We start from the raw sequence: 21,471 nt of genomic DNA, 5'->3' as shown, positions 1-21,471 counted from the left end.
GGGAGTGCAGCTCCCCACATTCCCCGGAGGGTGGGAGGAAGCCGGGAAGCGCAGGGCTGGCTGGGAAAGGGGTGGGAGCGGGGGCAGAAAGGGGGGACGCCGGCGGCATCGCCCACCCCCTTTGCTTTGTGCGCGCTTGGGGAAATTAAAAATAGCTGCGTCCAAAGAGTGGCTGCAAGCGCCACAAAGAGCGTGTTGAGCGGAGGCAGCTGCAAGCTATTTGCTGCCCCTGGTAATCAGCATCTCAGCTTGCAGAGCCCCTCCGGCCCCCCCAGCCCCTTCCTCCCCTGCCAGAAGCTGCCGCTGCCTTTCTCCAACCCACATATGTCATGTCAACAATCAATGAATGCAGGATCTCTGCCGGGGGAAAAAAGGGGGAATGCGCTTTGATTTTTGGAGCAGCTTTGTTGCCTTGTTCCATTCACATCCTTGTCCTCCTCTCTGAGCTGTCACTGAGGGGTTTGCAGCACTGAATCCCACCAGTCAACACCAGGATACCTCATGACCCTCAGCAGGAACAGGGATGTGCCAGCTGCTGGGATGCTGCTTCTTCTAGGAGCAGGGAAAGCGATGCTGCCCAGTGTCACCCAACCTGTAGCCCATAGCCCACTGGTGGTCCTCAATGACCAGATCCAGTGGCCTACAACAGGGCTGGAAAGAATTAAACCCGACCCCATCCCCACCACATGGCTGCAGCTGGGGGGCTCAGGGTCATTCCGCAGGCACCTCGTTTCACACCCCCTCCCCAGCACCAGGCAACAGAAAAAAAATGGTGGTTTTGTTGGTTCCTTGGATGGTTTAGTCATTCATGTGTCTGCGGACTGGCACGGCCACCCAGGGGCTGGGGGATGCTTGGGAGGCCAGCACTGTCCTGGCTTGGAAAGAGCTGGGATCAGGCACCCACTGCTGCAGCCCCTTCCCCAGGTGCCTGGGGGGATCAAGGGGCCTGAGTGAGCGTAACTGCTCAGCCTTAGCTATGTCATTTCACTGCCAGCCCTGACATCTTCCCTTCTAAATGCCGTCAGAGCTTGATTTCCACATTAACCTTTTACAGTAAATACAATTTTTCCTTCACCAAGAGCCCGCAGCCAGGCTGGAAGCCACAGGTCCAGGAGTCACAAAGGAACTCCAGCTGCTACAAGTGCCTGCTTCACTCTGCCCCCCATGAACAAGACAAATGCAATCTAAACTCCAGCTCACTTCCCTCACTGCTCTGGCACACGTCTTCTACACAAATGTCTTTGTTAGGTCCCGAGGGATGAGGAGTGGGGAAAAAGCAGAAGGATGGAGCTACTTGAACCTGTCCTTGCACTTAGGCCGCTCAGCCTAAGAGCAATTCCAGCTTTGTGGCTCGTCCTGCAGAAGACAATAGGGGCTGTGTTGTTTCCAGGAAGGAAGCACCTGGGCCAGGTCATCAAAGCAGCTTGTGTTAGGAGGTTGCTGGCTGCATCAAGCTTTCCCAACTCTGCTTTCATCCTCTCTCTGCCTGTTAACTCCCAAACCTCCCACCATGGACTGTTTCACACTGGGGCCTCTCCTGAGAGGGTCCTGCAGCCACAAAATGTCCTTCTCAGGGGGCTTGGATGTGGACAAGTGTTCTCCAAAGCTCACAATAAACACAGGCCATTTTGGAGCCCCAATGATGGTCCCTGGCCATTGTCAGTCACCAGGACTCATGTGGGAGCCATTCCTGGAAGAGACCTCCCTGTTCCCCCAAACTGCCCTTCTGCAGCTCAGCAGTTTTACCTTCCCGAACACACTAAGCCAAACTAAAAGACATAAAACAGAGGGGTCAGCAGTGTAGGGAATCATTCCTGGAGAAGCCCACAGGTGTCCTGAAAGCAGGACCCACCTCCAGCAGCAACTGGGGCCAGACACTTGGAGCAGAGAGAAATGGGAAGACATGAATCCCCCAAAGTCACCATTATGGGATCCCCACACCCAATCCCAGTAATGACACTTGGATAAGCATCAAGACAGACATTAATATAAAACCACAAATGAAGAGCTGTGCATCCTCCTTTCAACCCCTTCAAGTCTGCTTGGTCCTTGCTGCAGCAATGTCCCAGGGAATGAGTTCCCGGGGCTCCCTGCAGGTTCATGTATTTTTTTTTCCCCCAAATCAGTACTGAAAATTAAACACAACAAATTCATCAAAGATCTCTAAGCTCTGTTTAGAGTCACCAGCACTTGTGCTGTCTCTGCATCTCCTCTAGAGCAGTCACAAGGATGTGCTTGTCCCCTCTCCCTTTGGATGTCCCTTTCCTGCCCAGCCTCCCTGGAGGAGAAAGGATCTCTGCTTCCTGATTTTCCCATCATTTCCTTATTGCTACTGCACCATCTTTGAGATATGCACCAAACATCCCACATAAAACCCCCTTACAGATCATTGTCCACCCTGACTTGACTACATCCAGTCTTGGAAAAAAACTCTGATGGGGGTCCCTGTCACCATCTGAGCCTCACACAGTCACTTCCACCCAGCCTTCCTGTCTCTGCTTGCTTTAAATTTCAAACACGCTTTGATTCAAGCCAAAAGCTTTTTATGCTAAACAGAAACTGAAAGTCTTGATCTGGCAAACAGAGGCACTGGCAAAATTGTGTCCATGAGGGGAAACCACAGGGGATGAGGGGAATGGGGTTTGTAAAGCATGGTGCTCCCATGGACGAGGGGGCAGGGAGAGCTTGGAAACACTTAAGTGGCAAAACGTGTGGAAAAAGTAAGGACAGAGAGGCCAGGATGTTTAAGGTTTGTTTTAATCCCTGCCAATGAATTTCAATTCTGTGCCAAAACTGAAGTAAACTGCTTTGATCTGAAAAGGAAGAAAAACACACACACGGGTTCTTGGCTTCTTAAAACAATACAGATGACAAAGGAGGGAACTACAATGAAAATTAACGTGGCGCAGCTCTGCTGACAGTGACACTTTAAGATGCTCCTTTCCTTCAAATAAAGAGGATTTTGGAGGGGGGTGAATTAGGAAACAATAATTACACAGGTTTGTGGATCACAACATCACTGAGCACGCATCCCTCCCTCTGATCCCCCTCCAGATGCTACCAACACTTACAACATTCTCCTTTTTACCCATTTATCAGTTCTTTAAGTTTCTGTGGCCAGGAGTGGGGCCTGGGGCCAAGCAGGTCTCCAGATGTGACACCACAGCCCTGCTGTGCAGTGCCAGACCTCCCACCTCTGAGCTGGCCTCTCTTCTCCTATTTATACACCCAGCCCAGGGGTCCCACTGCTCCCTTAACCATTCCCAGATGCCAGGCTGGCCTCGCTCTTCATCCCACCCCAGTCCCATCAGCTCCCAGCTCCCTCTTGACCTCCCTCCCTGCCCTCACAAGCTGGAGCAGGGATGTCTGCTCCATTGTACTGAGGTTAATGATACTATGATCCATCAGAGTTCCTGATTTAGGAGCAGGACCACCCCAGCAAACTCTGGTATTGAGGTGGCTGACTATTGCTTTAAGCATCCTCTTAGACCCTTTCCCAAATTCAGAAAGCAATTTGACTCCAGCAAGTAAGAGGTAGGGTAGAGTTAGGGCTCACAGCCCACCCTCACACTTCATCAAGCTGAGAAGTGCCAGACACACTGAAGTCAGTTTGCTGGGAAAAGGGTATGTCATGCCCAGGGATGCTCCTCCTGAATCCCTGCAAGGAAACTAAAAGAGCCCATCCAGAAGATGCTCTCACCTTGGCTCTCATTCATAGCATCAGCGAGTTTGAGATGCTCCCAGACAAGCCTGAATTTTGTCCTGTTTTCAAACCAGCATATGCACAAAGGAAAAAAACCTCTTAAATTAATAGTCTCAGCTATCAAAAGGAAGCCTAATGTGACATGAGAATACCCCCAGGGAAGATGCAAAATGCCAACCTAGTATAAATCTCAGCTCAAGAGAAGTGGCAGAGGGGTAAACTGAGGCACGGAGACAAGGCTTGGCCCTGAACATGCAGTGAGTCATTAAGAAGCTGGCCTGGAGATCCAGACCCTCTCCTCTGACCTGCCCCAGCCACAGGGCTGGATCCATCCCCAGGCACTGCTTGAGGCCGTGGGCCCACCTGCAGGCCCAGGGAGGGACATGGCAGCGCTCTCCATCCCTACAAAACCCCTCCTGCCTTTCCATTCCCACGCAGACGGGCTCTATTTATAGAGACCTCAGCCGCTAATTATAGATCACAGCAATCAAAACAAAGGAGGCAAAAGCTCTGCACTTGCCACTCGCTGGCTCTGGCCCCTGAGCCCGGCACTGTTCTTGTGGCAGCTCCCATATCCCAACCAAAACCTCTCGGACTGCCCCAGCACCACGGTGCTGGGCTGCTCTCTCACAGCAGTGGTTTCACTGGAGACCACAGGGTGTTTTACCAGGAGAACTGAAACTTCTCCTTGGACACTGACAACACAGCAGCTCAGTCCCAAGCCTGTCCCCAACTTCTTTCCTGCCTTCCCTCAGTAAGAGTGGCTTTGTCATCCTCCAGCTGCTGCAGAGAAGCATCAACCCCTGTCATCATCAGTCCCAGCACGAAGGTTTATCAAACAGCGGGAGCAAGCCACCATTGGGGTGCAGTTGTGGATGTTCAGCATGGGAAGGCAACTCCAAGTGATCACACAACCTTCACATCCACCCACAGTTGGGAGGCAGGAATTTCTGCACGTCTGAGCAGGCTCAGCTTAGCCAGGGCTCGGCAGAGCTGGGAACGGCTGCTGGCACGATCCCCACAGAGGGGAAGGGGGTGGGATCTGCTGGGCATTCCCAGTGGCCAGGCTGGTTCTGGATGCCACCAGCTGCAGCCAGTGTGAAAGAGGGAGACACCAGGGAGAGAGTTGCCAGCTCAGCCTGGTCTGAGGGGGTGAAGGTCCATAGCCTGTGCAAATTCTCCCCACCGCAGCCATCGTGCTGAACTCATTTTGTTTTCAGACTGGAACTATGGCAGAGAAGGGATAGACAGAACAATGGACACACAGAAAGAAGGTGACCAAGCAGGAGCACAGACTCAGGATCAGCTCTGGGATATCTCTGGGCAGGTCTCAGGAGAGAGCTGGATGCCAGCAGGGCAGCTGGTGCCTGCTTGTCCCACCTTCCATTACTAACATGCTCCAATCCAACACCAAACTTGACCCATTGCATGGTAAAAGGCTCCTGTGCCCAATGCTGCCCCATCCCACAGCCTCTGAGCAGCAACATCTCTGGGGACTCCCTGAGGTCTCCCCAACCTGGGGTTGGGCTTTGAGCTGCCCCTCCACACCCCACTGCTCTCCAACTTGCTGGGAGCCAGGAGCAGAGCCTCCCTGGCCAGGCACAGGAATGTCTCCATCACCATCATCAGCCCAGGACTCCCCTCTCAGGCTCACCCCTCCCTCCAATTCCTCTTTTAATAAGAGCAAAAATCACCAAACCCACAAAATTATTGTCTGAAAGGTTCAGGCAGAGCCATTCAATCCCAGACTGTAACTGCCTGGGAGGTCTCCGGGCAGCTGCCGCCCGGCTCCTGCACACTCCAGAGGCTGCTCTGCACTGAGTCTCCCACAGGACCCCCATCCAGCTCCTGGGGAGAAACTGGGGCACACTGGGGGTAGATCATCCCTGAGTGGACTGCAAAGTGGATCCCACATTATAAAAACAGTGTCTCTGCTGGCACCCCCTGGATGAGGCCCCAGCCCTGTTACTCCTCACCAGGCCATGGAGGTGGTAGGGACAGGGCAAGGGGCCGGCACAGCTGGAGGGGTGGAAAGGTCAGGAGGGTATTTCTACACCATGTGTCAAACCCCAGTGAGGAGGATGGATCCATGACAGTCTCCTCTACCTATGACTGTGACAAGGCCAGACCCTCCTGGGATCCATCACACCACAAGTGGCCATGGGGCAGCAAGTCCAGGAGCCAGCACAGTGGTGTCACGCTGCCTGGGACACCATCCCACGCTGCACATGTGTACCTTCCCTTTTTGTTTGTGTGTTTCCACCTTCTCCCCTCTCAAGGGGAAAAAGCCCAACAGGTGCCTGAAGAATGCGGGATGCTCCTGCTGTTGTCTGGGTGTTCTCCGGAAATGGCCCCTGTGGCACGGGGCTGGGGCACTGCCTGTCGGCTTCTGCCCAGATGCAGCAGAACCTGGGGCATGTCAACCTCCTCAGGATGCAAAAAAAAAAAAAATCCAGATTGTGTTCCCCATTATTCTTGCACCTCTACCTCAGACTGGGGAATCTCCCTGCTCCACGCAAACACAAACCACCCTCCTGTCAGTGTAGGACAGGAAACACCAGCCCAGTGCAGAGCCAGGCTGCTGACACTGAAAATGTATTAAAGACTCCACTGCTCCTACCGAAGACATTTAAATTATTTAGGGCACTTGGACCAACCCCAAGTAAAAATACAAACAAACACAGCATGAAATCTGAGCCACACTAGCAGTGCCTCATCCCACAGTGCTCTCACAGGAGGCACTGGAGGAGGACCAAGGCACACTGACCTCACAGGGAGCCTCCCTGCCACAGACACAGGTCCCCGTGTGTCCCTGTCCCATAGGTGTGCTGTCCCCCGCTGGCTTCCTGAGCTTCCTGCCCAGGCAGATCCCAGCACATGGGTGTCCACTGCGCCGGCCTGCTCAGCCTTGGGCACCCTCCCACGAGCTTGCTGTAGCCAGCAGGATAAATCAGCAGTCCTGGGTGCTCCTGGGATTGACCTACTGGGCTCTTCAGCCCCACTTTGCAGCTCACAGCAGATGGGTTTCCCTTCCTTTGATCCCCTCTTACCAATGGGAACAGTGCTGGTGACAAGCTGCAGCTCCAGGGCAGGCAAGCAGTGGGAAGGCATTCCAGCTGACCTACTTTCCACGGGCATCACTAGGCAGGACCTCCTTCTTGGACACTGCCAAGGTGATTCACCACAACCAAAACCCAGCTGGCACTGGGAAACTGGGCAAAAAGGAGGGGGGAATGACCTTGGGGACCCATTTCAGCACTTCCTGCCAGTGTGGGATCTGTCAGCAACTGATGAATCCCATGCCAGGTGGGACCCACATGCCTCCAGAACACCCACCATCCTCTGCAGAGTGTCCACAGAGCTCCCACACAAACCCAGCCTGGCACGGAGTCAAACCCAGACAGCACAACTCTCCTCCAGCTTGGCAGAGCATTCCAAGGGCAGCAGATAACCCAGCTGATCCCCTGCCTGGACACAGCTGGGCCACTCACCATCTCGTCGAGGGCGTAGCGCAGCAGCCCGTGCTCGTAGAGGATGAAGAACCGACGCTGCCATTTCTGCAAGAGAAGACATCAAGGTAGGTCATGGCAATGCCCACCAGTCCCTGGGCCTGGCTGGGAGCACTAGAGCTGCACATCAGCTGGCAGGGCTCTGCCGAGGATCTGTGTGCACCAGCCCACATTGCCCAATGCTGAGTGCCCTGAGCTCTGGCAGCCTTGGGACCATGACCATTCCCTGGGGAGCCTGTTCAGTGCCTGACCATCCTCTGGGAGAAGAACCTTTTCCTAATATCCAAACTAAACCTCTCCTGACTCAGGTTCATGCCACAAATACTGGGGACACCAGAAGGATCCCCAGCCTAAATGCTCTGAGCCCTCAGCTTCACCCTACATCATCTACTCCAGCATCCAGTGGCGGAGGGTGACAGGGTGTCATGTCAGATGTCCCCCAGCAGCACATGAGCTCAGTCTGGATGGTGGCTGCACTTCTGGCATGGCACTGCTCAGGCAATCCTGGCACCACACTGGCACTGCTGCCTCTGCAGCTGCACGGCAAATCAGATTGGAGAACTGATCTGGCTGGAAAACTGCCTTTTTTTTCATGTGTGCCAGGTTGTTTTCAGCCAAGAGCAAAAACTGGTTGAACAGGCTGAAATAAAAAAGGTCCTGGATTCATAGCCCCAGTGCAGCAATTCTTATCTCACTTTTCTCAACCCTTCGGGCAAAGTCCAGCGTACTCAGGGACAAGCAGAACTACAGAGGACTCCACAAGCCCCAGCTTAGCAGGAAGCCTGGGTTCTGACGAGACACAGGTCCCATGTCCCCTTTATGTCAGGCCAGCAAGCCTATGATGAGCTGTGACTCCAAATAATGACCCATATACCCCAAGCCGAACTCAGAACCCAATTCTTGCTCACTCAGGAGTGATTTTTTTATTACAAACAGCTCTGAGAGCATTTTGGCGCCATGACAGGGGGTTCATGGACCATTGCCATCCCTCCCACACACAGAACAGCCCCCTCCTGGCAGCCTCAGCAGCAAGTTCCCTGCAAGACAAGCTTGGGGACAGGCTGAAAGTCCTCATCACAAGCCAGCAGTGAAAGGACGTCGCCTGGCCACATCCTTCTGAGTCTCACACCCCCCAGGACAGGAAAGTGGGGGATGCTCCAACCCCACACAATGCTGCTGTTTCTGCCAGGCATAAGCAAACCCCTTTGAGAAGGAGCTGAGTGTGTCCTGTTCTGTCTGTAGGTCTCCACTGCCAACACTTGGCTTCAGGGCTCTGCAGGGTTATAGCAGATGGAAACCACCTCTCAGTCCCTTCCTTGCTGCAGGACTTGCCTGACATTGGCATATCCACACTAGGGGATGGGATGCAGCCTCCCTCTAGAGCTCTGGGCACACTCATGATGAGCTGCAGAAAATAAAGTAGTTGTTTCCAAGCCCTGAAGGAAAACTGGGAGCCTTTCTGATGGTCGCAGCACATCTCAGAGTCACAGAGCCCACACTCCACTGGCCTTCCTGAGAGCACAGCACGTGTCAGGCAAACCAGAGCAGCATCAAAACACAAAAGCAACAAGCAGTAAAATTGCACAGACTAAGCCTGACCCACACCTGCACTGCCCCAGGCTGCTGCCCAGCATGGGAAACCTTGTATCCCAGAGAAGGCATTCCAGCCTTGCTGCAGGAAACATCTCCCAGCTTCCTGGTTTGCACAAGGGGATGAGGCATGGAGGTGCCTGTGGCACTCCCAGGGTCACAGCCACCCCCATGGGCAGGGACAGGCCCTTGCTGCTCCTCCTGCCACCCCCACCCATGTCACAGGGAGGGGATGTCTCAGCTTCACTTACCCGGGAGCGGTGGACGGGGTTGTCAAAGTCCGTTCCTTCCGGGGCCAGCAGCAGCCAGCCACCGTAAATGGGTTTGGCCTGCAAAGAAACAGCAGAGAAACACTCAGGCACAGTGGAAAATGGCTGAACATGGATCAGCACCATGGGGAATCGATGGTCAGGAACCATGGGAAACTGCAGCAGCCCCAGCACAAAGGCAGTTGTGTGAGCTCAGCGTCCTGCATGCAGGCAAACTCAGCCTTCCCAGTACAGAAAACGTGGTGGCTGATGGCAACCCGTGCTGTGACACACACTGTGTGCCAATGGGACTAAGACGAGGACGCAGGAGGAGGCAAAACCCCAGCCACAAACTCCAAACACAGCTGCTCTTGCATGGCACCGTGCCCAGAGCACCAACCTCCCGGGTACTGCCGAGCAGCAGAGCCCATCCCCACCAACGGCTCTTCCCATCGGCATCGGCAGCGTGCCTCTACTCCAAAGCAAAAACACACTCCAAAGGAGAGCTCGATGTTTTCCGTTCGTTAATTAAGAGAGGAAAAACTACCCAGCGCTGGCAGTTCTCCAGCTCCCAGCCGCTTCCCATGCCGCGCACATCCAACTCCCGCTTTCCTGCAGGGGCAGCCCCTGCCAGCCCACTCCCCCCGCCAGCGGTGTCCAGCAGCCCACGGCCGAGCACACAGGAAGGTCAGAGCCGGGAGGAGGGAAAACAGCTCATTCAGCCAGCCGGGAAGAGAAAGGGAAAGAATACTCGGAAAGAACCCTGCAGCACTGCTGCATGTCAGTGGAAAAAAAAAATCCAGGCTCTTTCCACCGCTGGCTTGGATGCAGAAGTAGCCAGGGTGAAGCTGACCCATGCCACGGCAAGCGGTGGGATGGGGATGGGCACTGGGCATGTCCTCCCACACAAAGTCCTGTGGGCACCGCTCCTGCTGCCTGTCAAGCTGTAAACGATGAGCCAACACCTGGCAAGGGCTGGGGCCAAATTCTGCTGCAAGGGTGGCAAGGCATTGCCACACCAGCAAGGCGGCTCCACAGATACCAGGACAGACCAGGAGGGAGGAAACCCAGAGCAGATCCAGCTCCAGGAGACCCTGGGTCTGGGAACGCTGCTTTCCACCACAGAACACCCATGCATGTCCATCCCAGCCCAGTCAAAAAGTGACAAGGACACACTTTCCCAGCTCCCCTCCAACTGATTCGATTTATCTTGTTGCTTTCATTCTTTTCTGTTCCTTAAAGTTTAAAACTGTTTCCAGTTCAGTACCTCCCCTAGATTCCTCCTGCCAGTTTCTGTGGTTTTGTAATGTTAAAAAAAAGTTTCCCCTCTGGAAAAATCCCTGCAAACAATAGAAGAAACTGCCTATGCACCAGAAACTGTCAAATGCATGAAGCACTGAGTAAGCAAACTGGAAACACGCCGGAGGAGACCTTTTACTGTTTATAAAGTGAAAAGAAATAACAAAATCTCTTATCCCCTCCAAAATATGACATACCAGCTCGAGGTGTTGCTCTCCCAGCAGCTGGGAAAACATGATTTGAGAAGACCTTCCTTCCTTCCCCCTTTAAATGAGATTTAAACCAATGAAAATGAAGCGCTGGGATTGGGATCCAATTTGGGGGAGATAAGGGGGCCCAGGGCACCCCTACACCTGTTCCCATGACCACAGTGGGGGCACAGAAATGCACCTATGGACACCACAACCCTCCCTGAGCTTGGCAAAGGGCCCAGAGCCCCCGTTACCCCCGTCCAGCTCACCTGGATGCTGGTGCCCTGCTCGCCCGTGGCCCCCATGCCACCTCCAGCCGCCCGGCACCACTCCGTGCCCGGCTCAGTGCCACCCACGCTGCCAGCGCCCCGCAGGTGAGCCACGCTCTGCCACTCCCCCGGCACACCCCGCCCCGCGCCCCCACCCAAAGCCGCCCGTGACGCATCCGTGCCCACGCGATGGGAGGACTCCAGGGCAGGGGATCACACCGCTCCCCACCACGCTGGGATGTGGCCACGACTACCTGCATGGCCTGGGAAGGGCCAAACATCCCAAATTTCTGTCGTGTTTTACAGGGGAAAAGTAGAATTGCAAATGACGAATTATGACCCGTCAGAAATCCTTCAATGGGTCACTGTGACAGGAAATGGGGTCCCCAAATTCCCATGAGAGAACCTGGGGTGAGCGCTGAGCAGCCGGGGCTTGAGAAGGTCTTACGAGTGACCTCCACCATACAGGAACAAGAGGATGACAGGGACAACAGAATGTGACATCCCAACAGTTGGCACCATCCCACCAAGGCAGCACCCTGGTGATCCTCTGGACAGCCAAGCTGCTTGCAGGGCTCAGCCCTCCTCCACCCCCCAATTTTTCCATACCTCAATTCTCCCCTCCGTGCCCCAGCACAGCTCCTGAACAAGACCGACTGCTCAACCCAGCAAAGCCCTATGAGCAAAAACTCTCCCTGACACAAGCCACAGCACTGCAGCCATCCCAGAGCACTATCCCAACCCACTCTGAGCAACCCACAGCACCCAGCCCATGTGACAGGCAGCAGGCAGGTCCCAGGGCCACACCAGGGACAGAGTAACAATGGAACCAACAGGGGACATCATCACCAGGGCCAGCAGCGAGCAGCCTTAACCCAGCATTACAGGCATGAAGTCCTGCCCTATCTCAGCCTGGCTCACAACCCCCAGCAGACATTATTTTGCCCTCAGCTACTCCAATTTTAGTTCAAACTGTCTGTAAATAAACACTGAGCACCTGAAATACACACCCTTAACATAGAGCATGGTCATTTCTGTAGCGGCACCACAAAAAACCACCAGTGGGCTACACTCGTTTTGGCAGAAGCATCCAATTTCAGATATTGAAACCAAAATAGCTGAAAGGTATGAATTAGAGCCAGGCAGCGTGGGCAGCCTGGTTCCACCCATCAACAAATAAACACGCAGCAGCGCTTTTTAAAGACAAACCAAAACAAGCTCCTGCTAAAACCAAGCAAATGCCCAGAGAGGTACAAGCCTAAATGAAAGGGATATGAATTAGCACACAAAGTGTCTGAAATAAACTCATCACACCTGCATCAGAATAGCCCTGCTGAAGCAAGGTTTAAAATAAACCCGATGTGGGAGGCAGGTCCAGGAGGGTGTTGGAGCACCAAGATGGAGCTGGAATCACACGTCGTTTTCACTGGCTCGGCTTCCTCTGGAGAGCTCGTCAAGAGAAGGAAAATGCAACAACCAGCACTGAGCAAGAGCTCAGACCAAAAATTCCCTCTTGCAAGCAGATTTGTCCAAATTCACATGCAGGGATGGTGTTAAAGCAACCCCAGGGTTCCCAGGATGCCTTCTGATGCAGGGCTCTGTCCGCTTCCTGGCAGCTCCGGTGATATCCAAAGGGCAGTTCCACGTAGTTTCTACACAGGTAGCAGCCACATTGGGTGCTCAGGCACTGGGTGGGTGGCTTTGCTTTTATCCAGAAGGTACCTGGCTGGAGGGTTAGCCACAAAATGCCGTGGAAAGCAGAGTGGAGAGTGGCTGCTAATGGAGCTGGGGTGGGGTGGGGTGATGCTCACCCCACCACTGCGTGGGAGGTGAGGCCGGTTTGCAGGCCCACAGAGCCCAGTTCCATCCGATCCCGTGGGACTGCTGGAGGCTGACTCAGGCAGAAACACCCCCACGTCACCACTCCCCTTCCTGTCACACCTCTGGGAGTGTCCAGGTATCACATCCCACCTTTGATCCAACACTGGAGCTGGGCTGTGGGACACCTGCAGCACCTCACCTGCCTCTGAGGTCGCTGTTCCAGCTACTGCATCCATCCCATCAGCCCACAGGCCCACAATGCATCCAGGGGGAGGACGCTGCCTCCAGCCCAGCGCCGGCAGCACAGCGGGTGGGAGGAAGCGGAGAAGGAAGTGGCCCCAGCTGGGTTTACACAAAGCTGTCAGGCTGCTGTGCTGATGCTGCCCAGGCATGGACAAACCACCCCAACCAGCTCCACCAGCACTGGCAACATGATTCCCAGCAGATGGGGAACTGGGCTCGAAGGACGTGCAGAGCCACTCAGCACTACCTGAAGCCTAGGGTGATACAGGAACCCTTGCACACCCCCAGGGCTGCAGGGCACCCACTTCCGGAGGGCAGGACGGGTCACAGGATTGTGGCAGCGCATGGAGCACCAGGTCACGGGGTTGGAGGTGGGCTGTGACACCAACCAGCTGCCTGTTGGACAGGCTTTCACACCTGTGGTTTTGGTACCTTCACCTCTTCCCTCCGCATGCAAACCAGCCAGGCATGCAGGACCCAGCAGAGCCACACTGTGCTGGCCCCACAATGCTGCAGGAGCTCATTGCACAAGGTGGAACAGAAGAGCTGTACCAACATCCACATCCCCCTCTTTGGGTGCAGACTCAACCCCACAGCAGAGTACCCACATTCCTGCTGGGGTGCTGGACAGCCAGGTGGAGTGGGATGCCCCCACAGCCAGTGCCCGCCCACCCACCTCCACATGTTCTGAGGGAAGTCCGAATCCATCGCCGGGAGAGACTCCTGGCTCCAAGCGCATGGTGGGAGGGATAATCTGTTTAGGCTGCCGGCAGACGTAATCAGCCTGTCTCGGGTGGAGGCAGGGCTTGTTTTGTTCAGGCTTGGCAACTGAGCGGGAAGGGGAAGAAAAATGGATTGTTGCATTGGAGCTTTAGGCTCTGCCTCCAGCATTGGGAGCAGGGAGCCCTGTGCACCACAGAAGTGATGCCAGGGCTTCCAGCAGCCCCACAAAAGAACAATGTACCCAGCTTGACCCAGGCTGTGGCTGAATCTATGGTGGAACTTGTTTCATCACCTTTATGGGTCAGCCCAATATTCACCAAAGGAGCCTCTCCAACAGCAGTGCCTGCTGCTCTCCACACCCATGGGAACACAACGGGGTCACAGCTGTCATCCAGATCCAGAGAGAGGGGAGAGTAAGGTCATCATCCACTGTCTCCTGATCCACTCAGAGCTCCCCAGAGGCAGGGACCCTTTTCTGGCACATTTCAAGGAGAAAGTCACCACAAACACTGGTTGCAACCTCAAAATAGGAAATATGGGTGGTTTCAGCTCCGCTCTGCTCTCAGTTTTGCACACCTTGGAGCCAAGAGAACATCGCTGATGGATGAGTCAGAGCAGCCGTCACTCAGCAGGAATGGGGAAGGTGACACGGTGTTCAGGGAGGGCATGGGATGTGATACCCAAGCAGGCGTTCCTGCCCACAGCACGGCTTCTAGGAACTGAGAGACAGGCGTCACTTGACATTCTGCACGCTCCCAGTGGGATGGCAGATGGAGACCCACTGGAGACCCGTGACCATGGCTGTCAGGAGGCTCCACAAACACTGCTGTGCAAACCTGCACTCCGGCAGCAATCCCAAGAGCCAGGATGAAGCCCAGCCTCAGCAGTTAAGCTGCTTACATCCCTGTTTCCCTGCCTGTACAGCATTTCCCCTCTGCTGTCTGTCACCTGGCGACGCCAAACCCCAGCACGGAGGCTACAGTGCTGCCTCTGAGCATCCACAACCATTCCCAGAGCACAAACACTCTCCTATCCCCCAGTTCCTCATCCAAGTGGCTGCTCACTGCTCCTGGGTTCAGCCCAAACAGGGCTTTTTCCAGGACAAGACCTGGGCAACTCCTGGGGGCCACCCTGGATGATGAGGAGAGTCCCCTCTCCATCCATATCCTGCTCTTCTGCCAAAACACATTCGCACAAGGCAGGCATGAGTTGGCCACTGCCAGAGCTGCAAATCCCCAGCCAGGATTTCACCACCAACACATCTCCACATGCAGTACAAGGCCAAACCAGACTGGACAAACTGGACCTGGAGCACGAGAAGCACCAGGTGCCGCTGCCATGGGCCAGCTGTTGGGCACTGTGCATGGCACAGCCCTCCTTGCACATCGCTAGCACTGACCCAGGCGTCGGCAAACCCCAAAGGATGGAGCTGCCTGGACAGTTTGCTGTGTGGGCACTGGGAGTGACCAACCAACCAGAGGAACAGGAAGGGGAAAGGCTGAATTCACCCTTCATGCAAACAGCCGGCCTCCTTCTGCAAATACCCCTGGTCTCAGGGCTGTGCTTGGGTCCGAGTGCTGCCATTGCCTGGGGCAGTCGGAGCAAGAGCTGGCTGAGGCCGGCTGCGGCATGCATGGGGAATTTGTCAAGCAGCAGCAAAATGAAGCGGGACAGAATGGACTTTGCAATTCCAGCTCCTCCTTGAGCAGCCCCAAAGCTGGTGTACCTGGCAGCGAGCAGGCGTATCTAACCACTTTCCACCGCTGGCCTTCCTCAGCGCCTGGGAGAAGCCACAACATCTCTCCACAGTGCTGTAGAGGGGATTTATCACTTCGTCGGGTGCCAGCGCAGATAAGGTGCGGCGCCATGCAAAAACCCAGCAGCAAGTCAGTGTGCAAACGGGACGGTTTTCCAGCACCCAAAGGCGCCGCCACGTCCCTTCCCTTGGGCCAGGCAGAGGTTCAAGTGCACCCCAAATCAACCCCAGCATCCAACACAGCTTCCGAGTGCCCACTGCCCTCCCTGCCTGCACATCACTCTCCAAGGATGGGATGCTGCCCATGGGACAGAGCCACCATGACCCTGCCCCCCCAGCCCTTCTGGCTGTGCCCCTGAAGCCCCTGCCCTCCACAGCCACTGACAGAGGCAAATTTGACATTTGCAAAGAAATCTCCCCCTGTTCAGTGCTAATAATCAGTCAAGTAGAGGCGGATTTTTGCAGCATGATACAAGCAGCAGGGAGCAGGGAATGCAAGCGCAGGGGCTGCTTTCCAGGAAAATGGGGGCTTTTCCTCCTGAAAAGAGCAGGGCTGGAGGGAAAGTGTGGCCGGGACATGATCCCTCACCCTGTCACCCTTTGGACAATGCAAAGAGTCAGGACAAGACCCCTGCAGCACAGGGCATCCCAGCGCCTGGATGCAATGTCCGAGAGCAAAGCCAAGCCTGCGACCCAACACTGACACACTCCAGCCTCAGGGCTGCTGGCCACCAGCTGCTCAGCATCCAGAACAGTAGGAAAGTGATAATGTCCAATGGAGAAGAGATGGAAATAACCACCCCCTGTCTGAGCAGGGGTGTCACGGGAAGAGGCAGTGGCAAAAGTCTGCAAGCTCTGTTTTCTAACTGGGTGGTCCTCTGGGCATCTATGCCATGATCTCAAATAAAAAGAAAAAAAGGAGAAAAAAAAAGACACTGGTAGCTGGAAAGACGGCCTCAAATTCCTCTATCTGTGCCAGTCCCCATGCCCCAAGAGAGCAAATGCATGGAGAAAATTAAAAGCAACTGCTTTACACTCTGCTCTTCTTCCAATTCAGGCCAGGCGAAATTTTTAGGTTAATTCCCAGCTTGTCCCACGTTGTTGGGGGCTTTATCTTACAGACCAAAGACATGCGTGTGCAGACATGGATTGACCCCGAGCAGCCAGCGTGGAGAACAGGCACCCGACGGGGACAACGCCACGAGAACCTTGGGTGGCTGCTTGGGGTAAGGGTCCCACTGTACAGGCTGACTTTTTCTTGGAGACAGAAGGCTGGGGGTCCCTGGGAACCATCCATCTTCTCAGGGCAGGTTCTGGAAAGCTGAGTTCCGTATGAGATTTGCAGGTGGTTACAGGGGACTGTGCAGTGCCAGCATAGGCACGTCTTGCCAGGAAAGTGGAAATTCCCACAAAAAGGGAATTTCTCCCTGGATGGGAAAGGAGCAGCATAAGACGAGCTGGCAACGGGTGGGTGGCACAGCCAGGACAGAGCCACCAACAGCATTGTGTCTGCCAGCAACCAGATCCTGCCACCATACAGGATCAAGGGATCTGACAGCCCACGACCCACAGCAACAGATTTTCCCAAAGCGAGAACAGCCACACTGACTGACCCAGTTTTTCCCATGCTGTGTGGGCACCCCAGAAGGTCAAACACAGATTTGGGGGGCGGGTGGCAAAGGCACATCACCTCTCACTTGCAGCCCAGGGAGGGGACAGTCACATCTCCAACAGGTGCTGGGACTGCATGTAGCTGCCCCAAATCACACTGAGCCCTGTCCAGCAGCACAGTCACGCACAAAAACAACTCGTGAAGGCAGCGCTCCCAGGATTAGGGACTTAGCGTCCACACAGCCCTTTGAAGTTGGAAGCGCTAAGTCTGATTATTATTAGAGAGCTCCAGCTCATTAATCCTGATGTTTGGGGCTGGATTTCCCCCCTCCCAGCCCCATTCCTAAGCCGGTTCCCGAGTACGACGGAAATCCACTACTACCACTAAATATTTGTGACTCTTTGCAAACATACTCTGGGTCTCTGCCCTGAGCGGCTCCAGCGCCCTGCAGCACCTCGGGAAGCAGCAGGGGCAGCTCCTGACACCCACACAGGTATTTTTATCTAATAAAAATCCAAAAGAGACACCAGTGCGTAAGCGTGAAGTACCTTCACCTTTCCGTCAAGCCAAGTACAAAGGTCAGATGACTCCAAAAGACTTTTCTAGCCTGACTCTAGGTAATCACCAACACTGTCCCTGTCCACAGGGTGAGCAGGACGTGCTGGGCACAGAGCCCCCACGCTGCGGAGTGGGACCCCCCAAACCAACCCAAGCTTAAAAAGAATGAGTTCAAAAGGCAGAGACATTCAGAGCTGTTAAATGAACCGTTATTCCTGGGTGTGCTTCGGAGTGAGCACACCCCCACATCCATCCAGGCTGCGATACGGGGCACAGCCTGGGAGGGGAGGCAGGCAGGGTGGCGGGGGAGCGCCGGGGTGGCCGCGGCCGGGGGGCTCCTAGGCACAGGGAGCTGCGGGCAGGGCGGGAGGTGCGTGCGTGCATCACACGCTACCACAGCCACCATCTTATCTGGGAAGCGGGATTACTTCACCCCAGCTGCAAGGGAGAAGCCGAGCAGGACTGCGCCGTTTTCCCAACCGGAGCCCCCCGCGCAGGGCCTGGATCCGGCCACGGGGCTGACCCCGACCCCATGGGAACCGGACGCAGGGGCAGCCCCCCAGGGCCACCCACCACCCCGACGGGAACAAAGCCAACGAGGGGCTGCCCGAAACACGGCCCTGGGTCCCCAGGGAGGTGGGTGGCCCCCGTGGCAGGGCAGGCAGGCACTATGGCGGGCTGCATACCATGCTTTGAGCCCCCCAACAAAAGCAAATAAGCTTTGTACCAGGAGGCAGCGCAACCCCCGGGCAGCGGGAAGGGGCCGGCCGGGAGCAGGGGGCTCTTCCCGAGCCCCCTCCGGGACGGCTCCTTTGTCTGGGCACGGCCGCGACGCTCCGCGCCGCCCGCCCCTTTCCCGCACACACCACGGCATTTTTTCCAGTGACATTTTTTCCATATTAGCCCTCAGATTTCATGATGCCCCCCCCCCCCCGCCGCCCCCCCAGCGAGCGCAGCAATATGTCTGATCTCATTGCCATAATAGGATCGGGAGCGGGGATGGCAGCCCTGTCCCAGAAAGGTGTGGGAGGAGGGAGGGCGGCCCTGTTCCCCTCACCCAAATACCACGGACGGGCTCCCGCACCCCAAAAACTCCCCCCATGCCCCGAACACCCCCTGCCATGGGAGCGCCAGCCTTGGGCCTGCGTCAGGCCTGGGAGGAAGAGGAGGAAGAGGAGGAAGGCCCAGCCCTGGCAGCCCCCCAGCACTGAACCCTCTCCAGAAAGGGGCTGGGGTCCCCTTCCCATGTCCCCGGAAAAGCGGGGGGCTGTAAGGCAGGGGGGTCATGTCCGGCACGTCCAGGAGGGGACGTTTTGTTTTCAACTGAGTTTTTTCCAAGACTTTCAGGATCGTCTGATGGAGCTCACAGGGTATCTCCCACCTGCTGCTGTGCACCCCAAGAGGGGACAGGATCACCCCAAGTGTTGGTGCGGGGCCCCACACGGCCTCAGGGGGTGGGGCCCCAGGGGAGGTGGCAGTGGGGTGAGCCATGGCCTAAGGGACCAGCGGGCACTGTGGGTGCTCCGTGAGACACCTGGAAATCGGTGGGGCCAGCAGGTATCCCATGGGATCGCTGGACACCCTGTGGGACCAGAGAGCACCCAATGCGCTCCTGGACATCCCACGAGCTTCACAAATACCTGTGATTCCCTGTGCTGTCTGTGGGGTCAGTGGGCACCCCAAGGGACCACACACACGGGACCAGCAGGCATCCGCTGGAATCACTGGATACTGTATGGCACCAGAGAGCAACCATGGGGCTCCTGAACACCCCATAGGATCCACAAATATATGTGGATCCCTGTGCTATCCATAGGGTCAGCAGGCACCCCATGGGACCACACATCACCCATGGGGTCAGCAGGCACCCCATGGGACTCCTGGACACTCTATGGGACCAGAGTGAGGCTCCTGAACACCCCATAGGATCCATGGATATGCGTGAGGCTCCTGAACACCCCATAGGATCCATGGATACCTGTGGGTCCCTGTGCTATTTGTAGGATCAGCGAACACCCCATGGGGCCCCTAGATACCCTATGGGACCAGGGAGCATCCTTGGAGCTCCAAAACACCCTATGGAATACAGGGATACCTATAGGTCCCTGTGCTATCCATGGGACCCCACAGCATCCCTGACAGCCCACGGTATCTGTGGGAGCAGCAGGCACCCACAGGACCCGACAGGATCTGTGTCCAGCACGCACTCTATGGGACTCCTGGGGATCCCATGGGACCCTGTGCGAACCATGGGGACAGCAGGCACCCATGGCAACCTGTTCTACCCGTGGGACCCCAGGACATCCATGGGACCCTACACTACCCATCGGATCCTGAGCTATCCATGGGGACACCCAAGGGACTCTAAGCTACGCAGGGGACTCCCAAGATACCTGTGCGACGCCAGGCTACCCACGGGGCCAGCGAACACCCCGCGGAGACCCAGGGCACCCTGGGGGCGGGTAGGGGGCGGGACCCCGGAGTGGATTTTGGGGGGGAAAACAGCGGGTTTTGGGGTAAGATCCCACCTGGTTGAGATCCTCGTCGTTGAGCAGGTGGGACTCGCGGGGCTTGAAGCAGTTCTGGCACTTGCTCTTGTTGAAGATGTTGGCCTGGAACTTCCTGCAGGGATTGTCCTTGGCGGCCATGGCGCGGCCCGCGCCCGCTCAGCGCCCGCTCAGCGCCCCGCGGAGCGCCCGCCCGCCGCCGCGCCCATCGCCGCCGCCCCGCGCCCGCGGGGGGCGTCACGCGAACGCAAAAACCAACACAGAACCCCAACGAATACAGCAGAAAAAATCAAAAGAAGGAGCGAAGCGCAGGGCGGCCGCCTCCACTGCGGCTCAGCGGGCGCGCATGGCCGGGCGGCGGCGGAGCGCGGAGGGGCGGCGCTGCCCGCGCCCTGCGGGGCCGGGCCGGACGGTGAGGGGCGGCGCGGGGGTCGGTGCGGTGCGGGACCGGGGACCGGCGCAGGGCGGGCCGGGCGTGCGGACGCTGCGGGAGCCGCTCCCGACTGCGCCGCCCGCAAACTTTCCAACGCCGCGGAGCCAGGCAGAAAAGGGGCGAGGCCGCGGCGCGGACGGACGGGCCCGCCCGCCAATGGGGACGCGCCTCCGCCGCGACCGAGTGGCCGCGCTGACCAATGGGGGGGCAAGGAAAGGGGCGGGCGCGGCGGGGCCGCCTCGGCCGCGGGGGAGGGGCGGTGCGCTGACAGCTGGGGCGGGATCGGCTGGGCTCGGCTCGGTTCGGCTGGGCTCGGCCCGCTTCAGCCTGGCTCGGCCCGGTTTGGCTCAGCCCAGCTTGGCGCAGATTGGCTCAGCTCAGCCCACCGCAACTTGGCGTGTTTTGGCTCAGCTCGGCTTTGCTCAGCCCAGCCCAGCTTCCTTCAGCCCAAGTCAGTTCAACCTGACTTGGCTCAGCCTGGCACAGATAAGCTGGGCTCGGCTTGGCTTGGCACAGCTTGGCTTGGGGGTCACCAGCCCCTGGACACACAGATTTGGTGGGGATAATGTCCCTCACACTCCTGTCACACCTCGGTGACCTGCAGTGCATGGGACCGAGTGGGGATGAAGCAGGGACACGGGTGCATGTCCCACCTCAGCCATGTCCCTGCTGTGCCACCGCCCTGGGGCCAGCTGGGGACTCCTGTTTGTCCAGAAAATTTTTATCCGGTGGAAACCGGCAGGTAAATATCCCTGACCATCTGATAAGGACCCGGTGTGAGGCCATGGGTTTGGCCTCCCAGCTGTGCCCTTGGGAGCCCCAGTTCTGCACAGAAGCACCAGGGAAGGGACCTCAGTGCTTGTGGAGCATCACTGGGTCAGGAGAGAGGTGGGAATGCTGACCCTGGAGCGGGGGGGCAGGGCAAGGTGCCAAGTAGCACCTCCAAAATGCACCCAAGACTGGCACATCCTACCACAGTCAGATATCACCACAGCACAGAGCATCTCCT

General features: G+C 56.6%; 1 protein-coding gene across 2 annotated transcripts in view; it reads right to left on the bottom strand.

Moving 5' to 3' along the window:
• The window catches only part of MPRIP (myosin phosphatase Rho interacting protein), a 74,356-nt gene extending 53,801 nt beyond the window's left edge, over positions 1-20,555 (bottom strand). For both annotated transcript variants that reach the window (XM_082292191.1, XM_082292190.1), the window contains exons 1-3: positions 20,051-20,555; positions 9,054-9,131; positions 7,195-7,260 (exon numbers count right to left, since the gene is read on the bottom strand). In XM_082292191.1, coding sequence (XP_082148317.1) covers positions 7,195-7,260; positions 9,054-9,131; positions 20,051-20,170 — 264 coding nt within the window. In that variant the 5' untranslated portion in view covers positions 20,171-20,555. The remainder of the gene's footprint in view (positions 1-7,194; positions 7,261-9,053; positions 9,132-20,050) is intronic.
• Positions 20,556-21,471: the final 916 nt, after the last annotated feature.

This window comes from Coloeus monedula (genome assembly GCF_965178545.1).
Source record: "Coloeus monedula genome assembly, chromosome: 16".
Taxonomy (NCBI): domain Eukaryota; kingdom Metazoa; phylum Chordata; class Aves; order Passeriformes; family Corvidae; genus Coloeus; species Coloeus monedula.
This window is presented reverse-complemented; position numbering and strand designations above follow the sequence as displayed.